This window comes from Fusarium phalaenopsidis (genome assembly GCF_050370095.1).
Source record: "Fusarium phalaenopsidis strain FUZ10S chromosome Unknown contig_32362, whole genome shotgun sequence".
Taxonomy (NCBI): Eukaryota; Fungi; Ascomycota; class Sordariomycetes; order Hypocreales; family Nectriaceae; genus Fusarium; species Fusarium phalaenopsidis.
In genome coordinates this window covers 192,269-213,408 of record NW_028145385.1, presented here as the reverse complement: position 1 = coordinate 213,408, position 21,140 = coordinate 192,269, and the positions used below count along the sequence as shown (strand labels likewise).

The 21,140-nt window shown below is 50.5% G+C and overlaps 5 protein-coding genes and 1 non-coding gene across 6 annotated transcripts; 3 read left to right on the top strand and 3 right to left on the bottom strand.

The window, feature by feature from the left end:
- Nucleotides 1-327: 327 nt before the first annotated feature.
- Nucleotides 328-399, bottom strand: LRP88_14486. Its single transcript has one exon. It is a non-coding gene; the product is annotated as a tRNA-Asp (tRNA).
- A 9,152-nt stretch (nt 400-9,551) lies between these two features.
- Nucleotides 9,552-11,306, top strand: LRP88_14485 (uncharacterized protein; the record flags this gene model as incomplete). Its single annotated transcript, XM_083250829.1, has 1 exon — nt 9,552-11,306. The coding sequence occupies one exon, from the start codon at nt 9,552-9,554 to the stop codon at nt 11,304-11,306; it is 1,755 nt and encodes a 584-aa protein (XP_083093461.1).
- Nucleotides 11,307-13,084: 1,778 nt separating this feature from the next.
- Nucleotides 13,085-13,473, bottom strand: LRP88_14484 (uncharacterized protein; the record flags this gene model as incomplete). Its single annotated transcript, XM_083250828.1, has 2 exons — nt 13,085-13,157; nt 13,214-13,473. The coding sequence occupies 2 exons, from the start codon at nt 13,471-13,473 to the stop codon at nt 13,085-13,087; spliced, it is 333 nt and encodes a 110-aa protein (XP_083093460.1).
- Nucleotides 13,474-15,945: 2,472 nt separating this feature from the next.
- On the top strand, nt 15,946-17,065 carry LRP88_14483 (uncharacterized protein; the record flags this gene model as incomplete). Its single annotated transcript, XM_083250827.1, has 4 exons — nt 15,946-15,966; nt 16,019-16,075; nt 16,317-16,395; nt 16,449-17,065. 4 exons carry the CDS (start codon nt 15,946-15,948, stop codon nt 17,063-17,065), a joined length of 774 nt encoding a protein of 257 aa, XP_083093459.1.
- A 97-nt stretch (nt 17,066-17,162) lies between these two features.
- Nucleotides 17,163-19,086, bottom strand: LRP88_14482 (uncharacterized protein; the record flags this gene model as incomplete). Its single annotated transcript, XM_083250826.1, has 6 exons — nt 17,163-17,299; nt 17,355-17,421; nt 17,482-18,330; nt 18,384-18,536; nt 18,618-18,740; nt 18,796-19,086. The coding sequence occupies 6 exons, from the start codon at nt 19,084-19,086 to the stop codon at nt 17,163-17,165; spliced, it is 1,620 nt and encodes a 539-aa protein (XP_083093458.1).
- Nucleotides 19,087-20,155: 1,069 nt separating this feature from the next.
- On the top strand, nt 20,156-21,062 carry LRP88_14481 (uncharacterized protein; the record flags this gene model as incomplete). The annotated part of the gene is made up of 5 exons (XM_083250825.1): nt 20,156-20,158; nt 20,228-20,296; nt 20,349-20,596; nt 20,655-20,790; nt 20,844-21,062. The coding sequence occupies 5 exons, from the start codon at nt 20,156-20,158 to the stop codon at nt 21,060-21,062; spliced, it is 675 nt and encodes a 224-aa protein (XP_083093457.1).
- Between the last annotated feature and the right edge of the window lie 78 nt (nt 21,063-21,140).

The following is a 21,140-nucleotide window of genomic DNA, read 5'->3' as shown; positions in this document are numbered from 1 at the left end:
AAGGCATATTTGAAGGCTGAATTCATGACTTGAGCACAATGGCTCTGCTTACCATGCTGAGAATTGAGTGGCCGTTGCCCCATAATGAAACCCAAGACAGTACTAGGCTGGGATGCTAAGGGGCCAAGAACACAAGAGATAGATATTATACGCTAGAAAGATCTCCCCGACGGTTCCTGGAAAAGGATACGTGATATCTATTAACCGAAAGCATGAAAACGTTCAAAATTTCCTTGTTCAAAATGTTCTTATTGGCAGCTGAGCGACTGGTGATCAAGAGGCAAAACACCAAAAAGAAATTCCTGTGTAACACAGGTGGCTGGATCTCTCTCCCGCCGGGAATTGAACCCGGGTCTCAAGCGTGACAAGCTTGCATACTGACCACTATACTACGGAAGATTGCCAAGTGTTGATGCACTTGGTGTAGTGGGGGGATGTTGACGGCCTTCTCAATTTGAGAGCCATATACCCATTGTTCGTTGCGGTGTTTTACGTTTCAATGGTGGGACCTAAGCGAGATGTCCGTGCGTATCTAACCGCTGCGGATCAATTCCTCCGCTTGAATCTGATTGGCTAAGCTTAGATCCGAAACACATCTCGAGTCTTTCAACCCCTTTCCTTTGCTGAGGAACGAAGCTTTTTTAACCCCAAGCTCAAGCTTGATACTGTCAAACACGCTCTGTTTAACGCAATGTCATCATGTAGTGATGACCGTATCTCTTGCTAATGCGTTTAATGGTCTCTGCCGGACTCGTCATTGAAATAACAATAATAGAAACTTTCAAAATATCCCTGTTGGCAGCCAAGCGAGTCCCAGGTAGCTTACCCGGGGCCAAAACACCAAAAAGCCCAGGTGTAACACAGACGGTTGGATCTCTCACCCACCAGGAATTGGACCATTCTACGCCTACTGTCTGGATTCAACTGGGACTTACAAATAAAGAGTCTCATTGATGTACGTAACACAGATCCAGGCTTTGAATGAAATGCATGAATAAACATGGTGAATCGGAAATACCAAGAAAAGTCAAACTGTCTCAAATTTGCCCAAGGTGGTTTGTCCCTCGTCAACAGATCCTCAACAAGTCATCAGGCTTTCTTCGCTGTCATCTCCGCTTTCTTTTTTGACGTGTACCTCGAGTCTTCGTTCGATGCTTCGTTGGACCCTTCATTCGACGTTTTCTTCGATGGATGTATTCGATGTCATCCCCGCTGTCGTCCTCACTATCGTCATCGCTGTTGTTATCGCTGCTGCCGTCGCTGCTGTCGTCGCTGCTGTCGTCGCTGCTGTCATCACTACCGTCTCCCATGTGGAGGGCGCCCTTTTCGCAGTCTCTTGGAGTCTTCTCGAGCATATAGAACGCTTTGGATACTGGTGTCGGTCTCACTTTCGCCTAAAACGTAAACCTTGGTATCGTCTCTCAAGGACAATTTCATCCTCTCCGCGCTCCCGGCTTCTGTAGTGTCTCGCATGGCCTTGCGTATGCTCTCTTCCAAGGAAGCATTGATATCCACTCCCGTGTCTCGAAGCAACTTGATTGCGACACCATACCTCTCTTCTGGGGAACTCTTGGGTGTGTCGCGGGATTTTCGCTTAGAAAAGTACCGCACCACCGCTTCATGACCGTGTGCTGCAGCAAGATCTACGGGGGTATGGCCTGACTTGTCTTTGGCGCTCATCTTGGCTTTCTTCTCGACGAGGGCTCTGACAACATCCTTATGGCCATGCATGGCGGCCATGTGAAGCGGTGTCTGACCGAGGCGATCCTTAGCGTGAACATCGGCGTGAACATCGCTGTCTGGGGCAATAAGGGCCTTTACGGCAGTGTCGTGTCCGTGTGCAGAGGCCAAGTGCAAGGCGGTTTCTCGGTTCTTGTTTTTTAAATTCACGTTGGCGCTTCTTGCCAAAGCCTCAGTGCACTCAACGTGCCCGCGAGATGCAGCTTGATGCAGTGGTGCATTGCCAGTGTGATCTTGGGCGTCTGGGGATGCCCCAGCCTTAAACAGACACTCGACTCCACTGACCCAGTTGTGCATAGCTGCAAAATGCAGTGGTGTCACTCCATCCAAGCCACAAATCTGAACGTCTGCTCCGGCTTCGATCAACGGGTTGAGTAACGATGGTCTGCATTGTAGACAGGCGTAGTATAAAGGCGTCATGCCGGAAAGGTCTTGAGCATTCACCTCTGCCTCGTGCTGAAGTAGTTGCGTGGCGGCATTGACGTTGCCTCTTGCCGCAGCCCAGTGAAGTGGTGTCCAGTTGAAGACGTCTGTCTGATTGACTCTCTGTCCTCGCCCCTTGGCTGCCTTGATCTCTCTGTCCAAGAAGAACTGGTCAGGTATAGAATAGAGCCGGTGAAGCTCGTCGAACTCGAATGCTTGAGGATATCCTGAAGCCGCCTCTGGCTTGGCATAGGGCAATTGTTTGACCTCGCTTCTCCATTTGCGACCTGATTCTTTATGCAACGTCCTCAAATACGACAGGGTATCCGGGGCCATGGAATCGCCATCAGGCCCCAGCCATTGTTCGGTCAAGTTTTAATCGTCTCCCTTGCCTTGATCAAAGGGTCATGGACTTCGTGCTCGTCATTAGACTCACTTGAAGTATCCACAGAATCGCTCAAGGTGTCCACAGGCTCTCTCAACTCGAGGGCCTGCGTTATGAGATTGGCGTATTCTAGCAGCGCTGCTATGGTCCTTACGCCAATTGCGCTGTTTTTCGGAAAGGTCTGCGCCGTTTTGAATAGCCACAAGTATGGTTTGGAGGCCCTCTTCCAGTCTTGATTCTGTTGGTATCTTTCGCTTGCCTTGAGACTAAGTCAATAATCTTGTTCATCGCTGGCAGTTTGTTTTCCGCGCTCGGGGGGGAGATCATGCTCAGAAAGATCTCGTCTAGACTTCCCAGCCCCGTGTTGGAAACATCTTGAGCAATTCTTGATAGCTCTTCATTTCGGAACTTGAACGACTTCCGATGAGATCTTCCCCCTTCGTCGTAGAGGAGGCTGGAGTCACCGGGTATACACCTGGGCATTGCGTTGGCTGCAGACCACATGAAAGCCGTAAATATTTGTTGGGCGTAAAGTAGCTTTAGAGGAATGAATGAGTCTACAGCCAAGAACTCATTTACAGCAGTGTCGATCGCCGCTCTGCGTCTGCTCCCGAAGTCGATTTTGGGCAGCGGCGAGCTTTGATATCGAGTCCGCCCATGTAATGATTGAGCTGTACGGCTCTGTCTGGGGCAGCACCCGATAACTATGTGATTCTGCACATCGAGAAGTCCCTTGGTATCATCGTGAGCTTTCTCTTTTGCGTCTTCATCAAGCTCTCGAACCCTCGAAACTCTGGTCTCCTTGTGCGGCCTCCACCACTGGAGATCCCGACGGAGGCTGTCCTCATCTTTGCCAAGAAGTCGAAGGCTGGGACCACATAGAGGGCCCTTAGGACGAGGAGAAGTTGCTGTAGTGAAAGTGCTGTTCCTGCTTGAGCCTCGATTTGTTTCGCATCGGTTAACAGAGAACAGCCACAATGAAAGTGCGGCGTCAAGCTCCGCAGCGAGGGTTTCCAAGTCTTTACCGTTCTCCCGCCGTAATGTGAAAAACACGTCCGAGTGGCCATTTGCGTCGACTAGATGCGTCTTCAGCGGCAATGACCATGCAACAGCAGTAGAAGAGCCCAACAGAGTATCCAGTGCAATACCGATAGCCTGTGCAAGAACGCTAGCTTCGACAGAAGTACCAGCGTGCGAGGTCATGAATCCACCCAGTTCCCTCCGAATCCCCTTAGCTTGATGAGCCTTGGAGCTGGAACCTGGCCCTCCCACCGCATTGAGCAGCGGTGAATAAGAATTGGTGCTCCCACCGGTCGCTGCTAACCTCCAATCTCTGACCTCTCTCTCCTTAACATTCCGCTCGGAGGTTGGCCACAAGACGTCATCAGGATCCATCAGTGCCAATGAAAACCACTCTAACTCGAAGTCTGGATCGAAAACTTGTCCAGCGGGGGCTTTGCAAGCCCACGGCGCACTGAAGCTCTGAGAGCTGTCATGATGAGGATTGCTGTAAGTTGGGCGATCGACACTGACCAATGCATCCCGCGCAAGCCAACAAACTGCACGATAAAGCCCGAGAGGCTAATTACTGCACCAAAGAAAGCCTTGCTCTCTTTTATAACGCTTGGACTCTGATCTTTATCCGTTGTATCGCTCTCGTAATCTTGGCGGCTCCTTCGGTTGCTTGCGTGAGCGGGTCTTACTTTGGCCCTTCGACTCGATGTCGCGATGACAGATCGCTCATGGCGGGGGAAGATGGCATACGAGTCAAAAAACTGGTCGCTGACGATCTTGGGTTGCTGCAGCCATATCATCCGCGCTGCCATTCCTTGCATCAGGCGATATCTTTCTTCTTTGGTACTGTTTTCGACGACATGGGCACAGATCAGCAAGCCCGAGACCAGCACCAGTATTCCAACGATAGTGCAGGGGAATGCGTAATCATCGATGGGCTTTTCGTCTTTTAGAGTTGGAGGCCATATGCAGCAAAACCAGAGTACACCAAGACAGCAGATTGGACGAGCATTGCAAAAACGGCTACCAGGAAAAGCTCTCCTCTCCAGATATCGCCGTGGCAGTTGAGTGAGATATTGGGGGAAGCATCTCGCTGGTTGCGAATAATGATAATTTCTGACAATGCGGGTTTTGGTACACCATCTTCGACACCCGAGCGTTTGCGCTTTGCTACCGAAGAGCGTATTCGACGTAGACGGTCTGTGACGCTGTTCTCTGGCAAACAGTCAGCGTATTCTACCCCATAGTAACCATGGATCGCATTACTAACCGGCCCTTTTCACGTATCCTTTGTGCAGGGCTTCATCGAGGCTAAGAACCTGAAACCCCAGTGCTTTCTTATGCTCACCATTTTTGGGAACCAAGCAGATGAACTCTGAGATGGGAGCTGTCCCCATGCACCTTACCACATCGTTGCCGTTCCACAGCTCACAGACTTCATTCGAAGTAGATGACATCAATTCCGCTTCAGCGACAGCAATGTTCTCCCTGGCTCTCCCGACTAGGGCTTTCAGCCATGAAGGGCCGCCAACACGAATAGCACTGACAATGATCGTGATGATGCCCAACGGAGCCATGGCGAGGATAATATTATCAGCCCAACCTATGGACTGGCTCATGAATTGCATGGTGGCTCGCTCGCCAAAAAGTGCTAGTAGCCTAATCGCGTCAGAACGCTTGAACTGGGAGGTGGTTTTCACACGTACGGTGCAAGATCCGAGAAGAGATTGTTGGAGAAATCATCGCCAGAATCAGCTGCGACATGCGCGACGCATGCCGCAAAGACGAGCAGAGAAGGGTGAAAGCTGAGACACATGCTCATAACTCACGCTGGTGATATGCAGTGGGAGTTGGTGATGAAGAGGGACAAGTTGGAGCTGTGTAGTGCCAGCGACAGCCTTATCACTCCATGGTATTTTTATTAGTAACGGTGAAAGGAAGAAAAGGCATCTGACAAGAAGGTGCGGGAAAGGAGAGCAAGGGACTTGAGCGAGGACATGAATATTGTCTACGTGATGCCTCTTCCTCTCACAGTCGGGGCGATATGTCATCTTTTGCGTTACCACGCTCTCGAATCAGCTGGAGCTACGTGTTCTTGCCGGAAAAAGAATGCGCCCAAGCGAGCATTCAGTTGCAGTTCGCTCCACGTTTGTCTAATAACTAAGCGCTGCCAGATTCTGCGGCTGAGTGAATGACAGGGGTTTTCAGCGGTGATGAGAAACGCCATCGGGCTCTGGTCGACAGACAAATCCCACCACAAGTGCGGAATTGGATGCCGACTACCGCATAACGGCCTCAAAAAGGTAGGTGGCATTAATAAAGTGGCATATTCGTCGCGGGTGCAGCAAAGGCATGATGGTGAAACCAGGTCGCGAACACAGTGATAGCGTTCAATCGAGCAGTCCGTGGATTCCCGAAAACTCAGCTTTTGAGTCTTTAGTGTCATTCAGAATAACTTGACAACAGACTTCGCATTGATACTTATGGTTCCGTTCTGCGTCAGATTGTAGCCCGAGTGAAGAGAGGAATGGAGTTACTGCCTTCACGCAGATACTTGGCTTGGAATATGGGGTGAGCCCTGCCCGCTGCTAACTATTGAAATGCAAATAACCTTGCAGTGTCTTGATATATTCGGGTCTATCTTATACTAGGACCAGTATTACAGTGTCCAATCATTTGCTGAAGGATCAATCATCAAGTTCCACACGGAAGGCTGGACCAGGAGTGTGAGCACTCTTCCAACTGTGCTCGACCAGCAGAGAGAGGAACAGCTGCACGAAGTTAAGTTTGATGTGCGATGGAATGACTATAGAAAAGCACTTCAAGATATATCCCTCTGATGTTCAATGCTGTCAGTAAGGACACATATTGGTGCCAGGGACGATCTGCAAAGCACCCCCGGTTGGGCAGTTATGGAATCACATCGGGGCCAACGCGCGCCTGTTGACAGAAAATAAAACAAATCACGGCTTTATTTCTTTCTGTACTATGCTCTTGGAAGTAAAAAAAAAACCATAAAAGACTAGAAAGGGCAAAAAAGGCAAAAAGGGGTATCCGAAGGCTCACCCACCGCTTCCGCCTGCTTGAGCCATTTTGCCTTGGTTTAACAAAGGAGCTGGCATGGAGGGAGCGTGCTTTATAGCCACGTCTGACATCTCAAGGGTCGGAACCAACCACGTTGGATACCCCATCTGTGTCACTTCACCCTGTCATCGAAAGCTTGTGTGGTGTCCCTGCCTCAACCCGAGCAGTTCTTTGTTCTAGCCACAGCCAGGGCATGTGACAACTCTTGGCAGCACTGAGTACTTTAGGCCAGGTAGACATGTCTACTGAGGTAATGCGTTTCGTATGGTTGTCAAGGCTATCTCTCCCCATGTCGCAGGATTACTGGCAAGTACAAAACAACGCCAAGGTCCATGAAGGTCCTGTCGAACTAGATGAAGCCATCATTTCTCGTGACATTTTTCTTACCGACGCTGGTGCCAATGTCTTTCTTACTAGTCCTCTAGGTCTCCCTCCAGATGCCGTCGTCAAAGGCTGCCAGGGCCATAGCAGAAGCAACTGGAATACCACAGCGCGGCTCGACCTCGATATCCAGGGCTCGCAACTCTCCTATTTTCTCAAAGCAAGTACTTCTTTCACCTGGCCAGCCATGGATAGCTACTCATCAAGTATACAGCGTAGGGAGGGGCCTAACGCCTGTCCATGAAGCTAATCAACAAGATAATTCCGGAGTTTTCTCCCACACCAGTCGCTTGTGGAAACTGCAGAATTCTGATGGCTATTTCATTCTCTTCTCTTTCCATGACCCCGGTGAAGACAAGCCCCCAATCCCACTCTTCACCGACGCGGTCGCTCAACTCCACACCCTCAGCATCGACGCGAATCCCACTGGCAAATTCGGCTTCCACATAGCTACATATAATGGGACCCTTTAGCAGGACAACACTTGGACCGATACATGGGAAGAATTCTATGTTAGAGGGATGCGGCACAGGCTGAAACTTGAGGAGGAGACGAGAGGACTAAGTGAGGAGCTGCAACAGCTGTCAGGCCCATTCTTTGACACGGTCATCCCGAGACTGCTTCGACCTCTGGAGACAGGCGGGAGAAGCATCAAGCCTGTGCTCCTCCACGGTGACTTGTGGCTCGGGAACGTGTCTACTCAAGCTGAGTCTGGAAATCCTGCGCTTGGTGCGGGATGATGACGACATTGACTGGGCACAAAAATGTCTAGAAAGCTATCACAAACGCATTCCGAAATCCGAGCCTAAAGGTGACTGGGATGCCAGGAACGCCATCTACTCCACGTTGGTGTTCTCTCTTTCACATCGAGCTTCCCAACTGTCTTGCTGACTTGACGTGGTAGTCGTGTAATCATCCATGACTCGACTCTTTACCCGGAGATTCCACTCTTCAGAAGAATGTACGTACTTGTCCACTTCTATTTGCTTTTCTGAGCACTCAACAACCGCAATGGCCCAGCTTGATCGAGGAGATGCGAAAGCTAGTGGAGGAGTTCTCTGGAGCACCAGCACACGGTCTGATCAACTCGGGCAAGCAGTTAGGGCTGTAGATTTGAGCCAAGCTAGATAGACGGGAATTGAGTGCTTTATGACGAAACACATCTCCGTATCTACCAAGTGCTACAAGGTCTAATCTCACTAGCCTTCGCAAATAGCCTCTTCCTCGGCCACGACATAATCATTCCAAGGAAGGCAATGAGACTCACAACCAACAGCCTAATCTCTCCACTGTCTATTACATTATCCTGTCTCTCCCTTTTGTCTTTCAGGAGGATACCTCCACGAGCTAGGTCGGCCTGGGAATCTTGCTCATGGCATTCTTGATCCAGTCAAATCAGCATATCATTTTCCCTTTTCCTAATCCCCTTGCCAATTCTATCATGATGAGAGCTTTTGTTCCGTAGAAGCTTGAGGCATTGACATCGCTTGTGTTGGCGCGTAGTTGCTAGGCACTTGGACCGCCAGATCAGAAGCATACACTTGAGTTGTGCCGCTGTGGCGCTTAGTTGCAACCCTCCTCTTACAGTTCGAACAACTGTGGTGGATATCTTCGGCCCATCCGGCAAGGCTGGGAAGACAAGCCAGGCAGATGCAGACTAAGCAACAAAGGACTGAAAGGAGACTTTAACCAGCTATTAGTCACTTGTCTCGTCAATATTCGTAGTCATTCTTACCACTGAGTATCACTCCCTTCTTTCGAAATAGTCGTTTCGGTCCGTCTCTTGCAGAACGGACAATCGATAAATTCCGGCCTCTCTCCCAATCTGCTAAGGGGCGTCACCATTTCAGGAGCCGGGGCATCGTCGATCTTCAGTTCATTCCCTGGTGCCACCTTATTGGGAAATTGTTCAGGTGCTGAGACGGTATTTTCCCTGTACATTGTTTAGCTGGTCACGCTTCAAGGGACAGGTGGGTGGATCGTACTCTGTCTGAATCAGATCTGCGGGCACCGTTTTAGCTGGTCCAATGCCAGGAGTCGTTGTAGTTGCCGCAGTTGAGGCCATTTTCAATCGCAATACATGGGTAGGTCAGGTGGGCTTGCAGCGTAGTTAGAGACCAAACTGGTTATTTAAGCACGGGTATAACAACGGCTATTAACTGGTTTATAAGGCGTGAGACCACTGTTTCTTGGCGCCTGAGTTCGCCCGGTTACAGTGAGGAGATTCCACCCCCTGCAGCAGCCGAGGCAATCTTCCTATTGTCACCCCCAAAGGATGCGGCGCAGCACCTCTCCTGGTCTCCGATTGGCATCGGGCACGACAGGGGGGGCCGAATTCCATATTTTAAATACTTGGCACCTGAGTTTGTCTCAGTTTCATTATGTGGTACAACCGAAGGCAAGGAATGCCCCAGCCTCGATCGTTCCACCTGAAACAAGTGCGACTCTGCAAGGTACAATAAGGACTCGCTTATAAGACTCACAAGCTAATTCTCGCATTTAACGCGAGCCTTCAGCTATCATCATGCGTCTACTCAAAGTCGCCTCTGTCGACTCCCCTCGGGGTCTGGAAATGGTCGATTTCAGCCCCAACAATGTTCCTCCCTATGCCATTCTGTCTCATACCTGGACCGACGACGAGGTCATCTATACAGACGTTGTTTCCAATAATGCCAAACAAAAGAGCTCATATCACAAAATTGAATATACCTGTCGGCAAGCGATCGCCGACGGCTACGAGTATGCTTGGGCCGACAACTGTTGCATCGACAAGCGCAGCAGTGCGGAGTTGTCAGAATCGATCAACTCTATGTTTGAATGGTATAGCAAGGCCGAGAGATGCTATGCGTATCTGACAGACTGCCCTGGAGATGTCGACATGGCTTTACTCGACTCTGCGTTTACCAGCAGTCGGTGGTTCACAAGAGGGTGGACACTACAAGAGCTGGTGGCACCCAGAGACCTCATCTTCTATGGTGAGAACTGGGTTCGCGTCGGCGAAAAGAAAACCTTGAGCAAGACTCTGTCAACAATTACGGGTATAGACGAGGACATCCTGATAAACAATCGTCCAATCCAGTCTGCGAGCGTCGCAAAGAGAATGTCCTGGGCAGCCTCACGTCAGACGACGCGACCTGAGGATGTCGCTTACTCCCTAATGGGGCTTTTTAGCGTCAACATGCCGATGCTATATGGAGAAGGAGACAGGGCGTTTCTCCGACTGCAGGAAGAAATCATGAAGCAATCTGACGACCAGTCAATTTTTGCCTGGACAGACCGAGATGCCTCTCCGGATGCACATCACGGTCTCCTCGCCAAATCGCCCACCAACTTTCGATTCTCCAACTCGGTCGTACCTTACGAAGACTGGGAGCCGAGAACCCCATACTCAATGTCCAACCGAGGCCTTCGCATTGATCTTCACCTCACTCGGCAAGACGGCGATCTCTTCGTCGCTGCCATCGATTGTCCTTCCCCAAAGGACTATGAGAACAACAGTTTCCTAGCACTCTACCTACGGAAGGTTTCAGAGGGTGACGAGCAGTATGCACGTGTCCGAGTGGGTCAGTTTGCCCAGGTCAATGAGCGAGGCAACCTTCGCTCGATATACGTCAGGCAAGATGCCCAACAGTCTCCAGTTGAGGGAGTGTTTCCAACTCACGTTCTCCAACTACGTAAAGGCCCTGATCCGACCGCATACGTTGTAACAAGAATCTTATCCTCGCCCGGAAGCGTACTTGGCGAGTTTGAAGCCGTCACTTCATCCAGAGCATCCCCGCGTGCATGGCTCTCGAGGAAATGGACCACCACATACCGACTCAACAAGGCAGCCGGCCAAGCCTCCGTAGGAATAGTTTTCAGACGTGACGACAAGGAGCGACTGCTGGTGATGCTCGGCTCAGCCCCAGGACTAAAGGTTGCGTTTCACGCAGTAGAGCTGCCCATGTCCGTAACCGCAGAAGGCGAGGAGAAAGGGATCACACCGACATTTGAACAGATGCAGCCTTTATTTCGGCCGAACCTCTTTGGAGAGCATATCTTCCTCGACTATCACAGTGTCCGAGTCGATGCACAACCAATGGTACACAAATCGTCCAAATACTACTTGATCGACATCCAGATCGAGGTGGTCAGAGAGTCGTCGCGGTTCCTGGAAGCTTGGGAAACCATCAAGCGCGCAGAAAGAGCCCTGCAGGCGGAAATACAGGCCAAAAACATGGAACAGAGGGAGTTGAAGGATTCAGATAAGAAGGGGTGGCGCCGGTTGCTATCTTGGTGAGCCATAACCAGCCTCTTGTGAGCTTGCATGCACAAGGCTGCTTCTTCGCAAGTTTCCCTGGGATTAAGATGCTAGAGCTTAGTCTCACTACTTACATGGAACTCAACTCCGGCTGTAAGCATCTAGTATTCATTTCAGGCCATACAGGGCCTAACAGTGTCCACGAGCATGTCTCAGACCCCAGTTAGGTATATGATAGAGCCTGCCATCATGGCACGGAGCAGCCCACGTCCAATCTCAAGACTCCCTCGCCACCCACAGTTAATTGGCGTAGCTCTGGGCTTCCTCAACTAGGTTGTGGGCGTCAATAGTCCTGTAGGCAAGCCCACTGGCCCCTGTATTCGCGCGCCCACGAACATGTTCAATACAGAAATTGGTCTGCCCACCGTGTACGCTTTCCAGGTCACGAAGAGTGTCATTGATGCACTCCCAGGACTCGGCGTGTTCCAAGTAGGTCCCATTCCCAAGCCTCCAACCGTTCTGTACACAAGTTCGAAGATCTCCTTGCATCATGCTTGTGAGGTATGCGGAGCTTGTCCTGATGCAGATGTTCGAGTACGGATTACCACTGGAGAGAAGATTGCGAATACTGGTTAGGGCGTATTTCAAGGCCTGGATCTCGGCAAAGGAGAATGTTTGCGGCATTGGATCTGGGACAAGACCAGAGGAGTTGTTGCGAGAGTTTGGACCGTAATAGACGGCCCATCCTGCGCGCGGACATTGTTCGCGACGGGCGCCGTCGATGGCAAGGAAAAGCCAGTTCGTGTCGGGTTCATCAGCGCCTGTTTCGGGATTTTTTATCGCCAGGTGCGAAGTTCCTGTCTCCTCCTAGTACATGATTTTGTCGCTGCCCATCACCATCTTGTCGTCGATTTCTTGGGTCGTCCTTGATAGAGATAGATGCCTGTAATTCTTTGATATGGATGGGATGGTGATGCCAACTTGAGAGGTCGACGGCCGAGCTGTGTGGGTAAGTTGAAGGAAGGAGTCTTGTTCACCACGTGCTACATCACGTGGCACCCCGTTCTTTAACATGACGGGAACAAAAGAAAACCTAACCTTCGCCTCTGTTTCTTGCATCGTATCCCTTTCATTACCTTAAGTCAAAGTCCTGTCCCACTTTCCCACGAATATCTCATACTTCGCCTCGAGTTTGCCTCAGCCCACTTGATGCTTCATAGGTCTCTTGACCTACCCGTGTGACGGGGGGTGCAGGTCAGTCATTCGCACTATATCATAAAGCTAGCAAGTTAAGGATAATATATTTGCTAAGACCTTATTATTATACTCTTATTTTATTATAATTAAAATCTAATATTATCACATTATGTTAATTTTTTATCATAAAGTTATGATATTACTCTAATAGTATGAAGTAAGCCATGTGTTACACTATCCTGGATACCCCTTCCCCCGGGTAGGAAGCCAACCCCTGGAAGACTTGTTACCGCACGACAAGAGGCCTCACCATCGTTTTGACCATGTCTCGTCGCCCCCAGCCTCTAATGAGCGTCTTGGTACGCCAATGTCGACAGGCTTGGGTCAACAAAACTTGTAGCACCATGAAGTAAGACATCCGTAGCAGCAGGATAGTTATGATTGTAGACTTGTATTGTTGCTATCGTCGGAGACTCATACGAGTAGTTGAAATACAAGAATGCTATATAAAGCTAGCGCATATCCAAAGTTTAGCCCCTTCAAGGTGAAACCCTATGTAAGTCGTTGTCTTGGGACAAATATCGTGTAAGGCCAAGAAAGGTAGCCAAGATGGTCGCCATTTACTGGTTTGGCCAGCAACCGCGCCAAGAGCCTGTAACCTGCTCAATGGCATTGTTAACCTGCCAGGCGAGTCTAAGATGACACGTCAGTGAGCGATATATTGTTTTATACAATTAGACTACACTTACCCAGCAGTAGTGCTCAGGTCAGCTTGCCACCAGCCATCATCGCGCTTCCAGCACTGCCAGTTGTGAACAGTGAGGCCCTTTCCACGAATGGCAGCCAAGAAGCACTGGCCGTATCTATCCTCGCAGTAGCCCTGGAACTTGAAGGAAAGGCGCTTCAGGCCGCCATCGCCCCAAGAGCCGTTGCACTCCCAGCCGTCAGCCATGGCGGCAGGGGCAGAGGCAGCCACGAGAGCCGTAATGGTTGCGAGGGAGAACTTCATGTTGAAGAAAAGGTAAAAGATGTCTGTAAGGTGGTTGGTTGATTGTTTGTTTCTGCTGTGATTGTAGTTGCTGTTGATGGAAAAAGATCGTGTCTTCGGTCTTCCCTTTTATAATTTGCATCTTTGTGTGCCAGCTCCTTCGTAGCCTCATTTGTTTCACTCGGCTTATAGAAATTTCTGTAATGGGTAGAATAATGCGCTTGAAACTATGCATTCCTAAAAAAGACCTATCTTTCATGCAGATCAGAATGCTGACTGCAAGGGGTCGAGTCAGATCTGGATGATCACTGCGAGGGAGTTCCTTCTAGCCCACACTCACCCCCTATATTATTTCAAAAATTCCACCATTGGCCTACCTCTCCTTCATCTGTTGTCCTACACAGACCCTAATTTCCCGCTTCCCAGTGCTCAGCTCAGCCAAGAGAGCCAACCATTCGGCCCAGCATCGCCATACTCGTCTCGGATGGGTCTTTTCCCGTTAATTCGCGAAACCACTCACTTGGCGAGCATGCGCCGCAGTGATATTCTGCTACCAATATCCCGTCAGTGGCGCCCTCCCCCCAGAGCTATCCACCGATCGCCCGAGCTGAGAAATCCTGTCATCCGTCGTAAGCTGGGATGGGGGCGGGTCAGTGTCGCATGTTCAATGAGATCGACATCTTGGGGTAGTTTTCAACTGCCGCAATCCTTGTCAGCGGGACGTGCCGAGATCTTATATACCCAGTTGGAGCATTCCGACTGGGCGCCACCTGCACGACCTTCCTATGCTGTCAGCATCCAAGTCAGCTTAAGCCCTGCTCTCCACACCACGGTAGACCTGCTACCTATCATTCTCATGCAGCTCCAAGTGGGAAATGAGCCTAAGAAAGACATAGTTCAAAGAAGGAAGGCTCAAGATATGGTGAAAGGGGCAGGTGTGACTTTTCTCGATAACCTTTTACTGACGATCTCGGACCTCAAGCCTCTCATGCACCTTTATGATGGATAACAATGCGGAGGAAAGACCCTCCGCTTACTGTAAGTATGTATTGAGACAGTCATCTAGAGTCCTCCGGACTTCACAAAGTCTTGCAGAAGGATTCAGGGAGCACTCGGGCTTACTATGCGGTAGCTTATTGAGGCTTAGAGCCAGCCCCCAAGAGCCCAAGTCTCCTCGTCTGCGCTATGTGCTGCAAAAGCGTATGGACTTTGGCAGCGTCGAGTGATTCGACCATAATGAAGGGTTAGGAACTGCCTGGAAGCGGGCCCCGATGAAGCTTGCCAAGGCAAACAAGCATAATGCAGCTTACTGCGTTCTCTCAAGCGACTAATCTGGCGAAGTGCCCCTCAGGGCTAGTCTATGGAGGCTTGCTGTTTCTAGGGCTCGCATCTAATTCTCATACCTGATGGCTGGTGAGGGGTTTGATAGAACAAGCGTTAAGTGGACAAGACAATTGAGAAGACTGGAAGACCTGAAATGTGAACTACACGGGTCTGCAATTTTTCTTAAGTATCTTCATTTTATTTCGGAAGTTGATTTACAACTTTGAAGGCCTGCCGAGCAGTATACAGCACATAGAAAGTTCCTATTGCGCTCGAAACCTCAATATGGTTATAGGGTAAGCCGGGGCAATCGGGAGTTACCGCAGTCATCTCCTCAGACATTAACCGGTCGTGCCAGGGGCTTATGTTAACAGAAAACCTGGGCATCGGTTCATGAGTGGTGAAGAGTTTGTTCACAATGTGACATTTGTAGTGAGTGCAACCAAGGTATGTTGATGGTTTGAGCAAGCCGATAGAAATTTAACTACTGTTCGTCGCCTCGGGACAATCCGAGAGTACGGCCTCACTTGACTTTCCTCTCAATGCACTAATTTTATTGGCTCTTGTTAGGCGAGGTCTATGAATCATTGCTCGTACAGACTTGTGCAGCTGTGTCAGCCAGAGTTGTACAACACATCAAAGTTAAGCGAACCGAGTACTCGCACGTTACACCCAATATTAGGGAATGAGCTCACGCTGGAAGGATTCAAATACACTTGACATATCAACAAGACTCCACGTCGTCTATTCCTCAGCGAAATACTAGCAACGCACCTCCCAGGCCCTGTTCTCTGCCTGCGCCGCCACCGCCAATCGCTCAAGCTTCGCGTCCCAACCGGAATGCCCCTTACCTCATTTGGAGGATCGACACACTAGCTCTGACGTCAGTGGAACCCGAAGCGAACACTGCTTGTCTTGGCTGACCCTGATTTGGGACGAATCCGCGGGCAGCTGAAAGCTGATGTCTCAGTCTTGACCCAATAATGACCGCAGACATGTCGTCAAGGCAGGTACATGGCGCAGTGATACTCGGATCCGATGATGTATGATGTCTGTGGACGGGATCTTGGTAGCGAGCTCGCGGCCTCTTAAATAGAGCTGTCCCAGGTTTGCCAATACTAAGTTCAAAACCTAACTCATTATTCTCTTTTCATTCATCAAACCGCAAAAATGGTGATTCTAGTTACTGGTGTAAGCAAGTTAACCTTCTCCCTAGGATACGGTGTACTAACGGCGGTGAAAGGGAGCTGGCTTCCTCGGCCGCAACTTGGTGCAACTTCTTCTCGACCACAATCACGAAGTAGTAGTCATTGATTCATTATGGACGGGCTCGCGCAGCAACTTTGATGGCCTAAGAGGCAACAAGAAGTTACGATACATCCAGTGCGCGAATCCATCCCCATCACCTCCTACATTCTAACGTGCCAAGGTCGGATGTGAGAGACCCTTTGCCCTCTATAGCCGGAGTCGACCAGATCTACCATCTCGCATGCCCCGCAAGCCCGGTACACTTCGAGACGCGCCCAATAGATATCTTACAGACTTGCTTCAATGGAGCGACGAATGTCTTGGACTACGCAGTCAAGCACAACGCCCGGATACTACTAACCAGCACCTCAGGTACCGCCTCACCAATTGCACAACTTCTACCGTTTACTAACACCACGTATCAGAGGTTTACGGTGATTCTCAGATCCCATGCCAATCAGAAGACTACCGAGGGAATGTGAATTGTTTTGGCCCCCGCGCCTGCTACGACGAGGGCAAGAGAGTCATGGAGGCCCTGGCATACGGGTACCATCTTGAACACGGACTAGAGGTTCGGATCGCCCGGATCTTCAATGCGTACGGGCCATTTATGGGCGAGGATGATGGCCGAGCAGTCCCCAACTTTATCATGGCAGCATTGAAGGGAGAGCCCATGACCATCTTTGGAGACGGACATTCTACCCGATGCTTCCAATATGCCAAGGACTGCGTGGAAGGATTGGAAGCACTCATGAACAGCGACTACTCCAGTCCCGTTAACATTGGAAGCGACTGCGAGATCGAAATCAGCGAGATTGCAGAGACGATCGCTCAAGTCGTTGCTTCAAAACTGGGACACCGGAATCCCGTGCCGATCAACCTGCTCCCAGCAAGGGAGGATGATCCAATCAACAGAAAACCGGACACGACGCTTGCGGAAACTGTTCTTGGTTGGAGACCCAAGGTTTCGTTACAGGAGGGCATCTCAACGACGGTGGACTGGTTTATTGAGAGGGAGGGCGAATTGGTGAGCAGACTCTAGAAAGGGGAGATGAGAAGATATAGACAGCGGATCTTATGAAGCGAACAAGCGAGTGTAATAATTCATCTGCCATCCTGATAACGGCGCCCGTCATGGTCTAAAGGTGCGCTGTGGCAGCCGTGCTTTCAACGGCCTCGGCCATCACTTCGGTAGCCATCAAGACTTCCTCATCTCGGCCTGTCCACCCAACTACTTGGAAACTGCACGGCGCACCATGCACAGCTTCAGGATCATCTTGAGAGACATTTTGGTCAGATTTGCAGGGATCGGAAAGAATAGGAAAACTTACAATCCTCCATTGTCTGCGAGTCAATGGCCCTGTCTGCCTTCAAGAAAGGGATAACGGAGGCGGGACACTAGATAGTTGAATCACCAGTTAGTAAAGGTCTCTAGGAAGGTTCCCCTTGACCACTCACATCAAGAAGGTTCCAAATCATTGTATACCAAGGCACACCATATTTCCCATGGGGCACAGCTGTTCCGCGACTTCCAGGGCACAGCAACACATCAATCCCATTCTCCATCCAGACTTTGTGCCAGGCTTGACGGTATTCCTCACGGTCACGGTTGAAATCCCATAGGTCATCCAATGTGTACTCGCGTGGCTCAAGACCCGAGGCAGCATTGATGTCGAGCAATGCCTGGATTGGCTGCTCATCTCCGTCTGCGAGAATTTGCATTATCTGGTTTTTGTTGTCCAGCTTTGTTGAATTCGCAAAGATTATGGCAGCCTGCGCGAGCGGCAAGGGGGCTGATATGGGCTTGACTTGGTGGCCTGCTGCTTTCATAGCCAGGGCCGCTGCATCCAAGGCCCGAGCAACGGGTGGAAAGATGGGGAGCTCGGAATCGCCAGTCCAGTATCCGATTGTCAGCTGCTTCTTTCTTGGGACGTCTCTCCAGGGATTACAAAGAGCTGTCGAGTCACGAGTCCAGGGTTCCCTCTGGATAACCGTCTTGCAAAAGAGGGTCAAGTCTCGGGCGCTTTGAGCGTGCGGTCCCAGGCTGGGAGCGACTCCTGGCCAGCCTTTGGGTATCAGAGCCTGTTGGCCGCTCCAAGGAATACGGTTGGCCGTCGGCTTGAACCCGAAAGCGCCACAGCATAGAGACGGGGCTCGGATAGAACCTCCAATATCACTGCCCACACCGAGCAGAGATCCTCGGAAGCCAACCAGCGCGCCTTCTCCTGAGCTGCTTCCGCTTGGGGTGAGGCTTAACTTGTGAGGGTTCAAGGTGTGTCCGAAGACGTTGTTCATGCCTTCGCAGACCTGATATATGTCAGTCACACTGAGACGCCAAAGAAGCAAAGGTTAGAACGCACAAAGAGAGTCTGGGGGACGTTGGTTTTGCAATACAGCACTGCGCCAGCTTCCAAGAGCATATCCACTATGACCGAGTTTCCGTCAGCCTTGGGCTTGGTCAGATATGACACGAATCCGAGAGTAGCCGCTTCGTCTTTGACCATCAACATGTCCTAAGATACGAAAATATCAGTGGACTGCACCAATCATCAAACGATTTTCTGAGGACAAAGCAATTCCAACCATCTACTGACCTTGAGACTGATGGGCATCCCGTGAAATGGCCCCATAGGCTTCCCCTCTCTGGCGAGGAAGTCATCACACTCCTTTGCTCGCTCCAAGGCTTTTTCAAAGAAAATCTCTGTCAAGCAATTTGTCTATGACAGCATCAGTACTTCTACACAACATCCAAGTAGACAGGGAGATGCAGACCAGTTGTTGTGCGGCGGCAGCGCGCTTGCAAAAGGCAGTTGTAACTTCGACCGACGAGATGGCCCCGGCGGCCATCATCTCGATTATCGTAGAAGCATCGTACTTTTCCGTAATTTCACGTTCTCTATGGGAAAGGAGAATCGTGTTGTTGAAAAGTTCAAAGGCGCTGACGTCCGACGTGTGGTGGATCTGGTTGGTGATCTTGTCTGGGAGGCGCCATTCAGGACAAATCTGAGCATAGAGATGGGCTCGCTTCGCCTCAATGAGCGCTTTCCAATCCGCAGAAGGCATGTTGCCAAATATTTATGTAATAAATTCTAGATGTCAAGATAGATGGGTCTAGATGAGGGACTCTTGGGGAGCTACTTGATAGAGAAGTCCACGACAAAGTTCCTCGGCCGCCATTTATAGAGGTTGAGCAACACCTCACAGGATGAAGCAGATGCTCAGTTCCCCATCAGCCCCCCTTCGAAGCCGAGGAAGGATCAACCCAGCCGAGGCAGAACCAAGCCAAGACTAGCGACCACAATCAGTGATTGAAGTTCATTGATTTGTAAAGGATCAAATCCGTGGCTAGCAACGAGTTGAGTTGGGTTGGGGATAAGCTAGAATCCCCAATTGGGTAATTTCTGGAGAAGTGATGGTTGTATCATGCACTCCACGAACAAGATAAACGTTGAGCTAGTTGACCCCTGTCAACACCCTCCTGTTGGCGCCGGGGACATTGAGAGTCCGATGGTGGGATGACCGATGAGGGGAAGTACAAGAGGACCGTGGGATGTGTTGAGTACATCACGTTTGCTGTGATAAGCCTTGAAGGGTGGTAGCTATCTGTAACAATGAGCAACAGACAGCATGCCCTCTTCCATGATCTTGGGTGGGATTAGTACCCATGACCCCGACAGACGCTATTTGTGACTAACAGCTATTGCTGCACCGACCGAGCATACGAAAGAGGAGTAATAAAGAGCCTTGATTTCTATAAAGGGGAAGCGGCACAAAGCCGTTTATAAGCATGACCGCGCGGACCACAGGCAGGTCTGTGCGCGACCAATCAGCGGGAGGGGCTTACGTAACACACCCCCCATTTCAACGCGCTGATAAAGCCGTTGAAATGTTCCCAATTTGGAATGTGAATAGCCTCACAGGCTGCAAACAAAGGAAATTCCCAAAAACAGTAAATGACAAAGAGAGAGCTCGAAGAGCTATTGTGACCGTAAACACGCACCAAATCACCTCTTTGGGCGCTCTGTGAAGTGATAAAAAAGGCCCTGCCGAGATTCACGGATTCTGACTTCAACACTTCACATCAACAACAACCTCTTCTTCTTCTCATCTTCTCTCCAACAACAACAGCAGTATGGTGTGTATGCTCTGTTCCGCCGTCATCGATCATTCCTTCGTCGTTGCACTGCTCACATAGCTTTTGTAGGCTCTCTCTAAGTCCGCCGCCGCGAAGAAGCGCCCCTCGGGTGGTGCCCAAGCCCGCCGCTCTAAGCGCGTAAGTGTGAGCAGTATTTGTTTTGTCGTCTTCGCTAACTTGCATTGAATAGAATGCCAAGAATGCCGCCGCGAAAAAGAATGTTGTCGCCTCCTCCGCTGCCGCCAGTGGCCCTGCTGTGCGCTACACAGCACGAAACCCTCCCCCGGGCTGGAAGCCCGAAGCCCTTGACCCTCCCTGCGAGAATTGCATCCGTGGGGTGATCAGTGGAAAACGTGGTTCTGTGAGCTGTTTCTCCGTGTACGGCTTGTCCAACCGGTGCCATAGCTGCTTTGATGGCGGCCATGCATGTGATCCTTGGTACGTTTTATCTCCCTTCTTACTTTTCCGAGCATGATAAAGCTGATATTGTGCTTAGCCGCGCTGCCCTCGCCCCCCTCGCCAAGCGGTATGTCATCGCCGCGCAGTACTGCGAGGATAACATCCCCCTGGAGGATGAGGAGGATCCCAACGATCCTTATGTTTGGTCTGAGGACGACCTTCGCGAGCATAAGGTAAGTCAGCATTAGAAGGCTTGTTCTATGCTCAGTTTTGACTAAGTGAGCAGTTCGAAAAACGTCTGAAGCCCGCGATGCGCATGGTCCTCGATCTCCTGGACGAGGACGAGGATATCCACAACTTTTTCGAGCCGTCTGCCTACGCAACCCCCGCTCAGGGAGCCGTTGCCGGTGGTTCTGGTGCTGCTGGTGATGGGCTTGGCGCTGTGGTTTCGCAGATGATCTCCCAGCAGGTGCAACAGGCTATGCAAGGCAACTCTCAGCCCTAAGCGCTATAAAGCAGTGGATTCATAGTTGATGTGCGGTGTTTGTTGTTTTATGCGCAACCAAGGTAGTCAGCTGGTTTT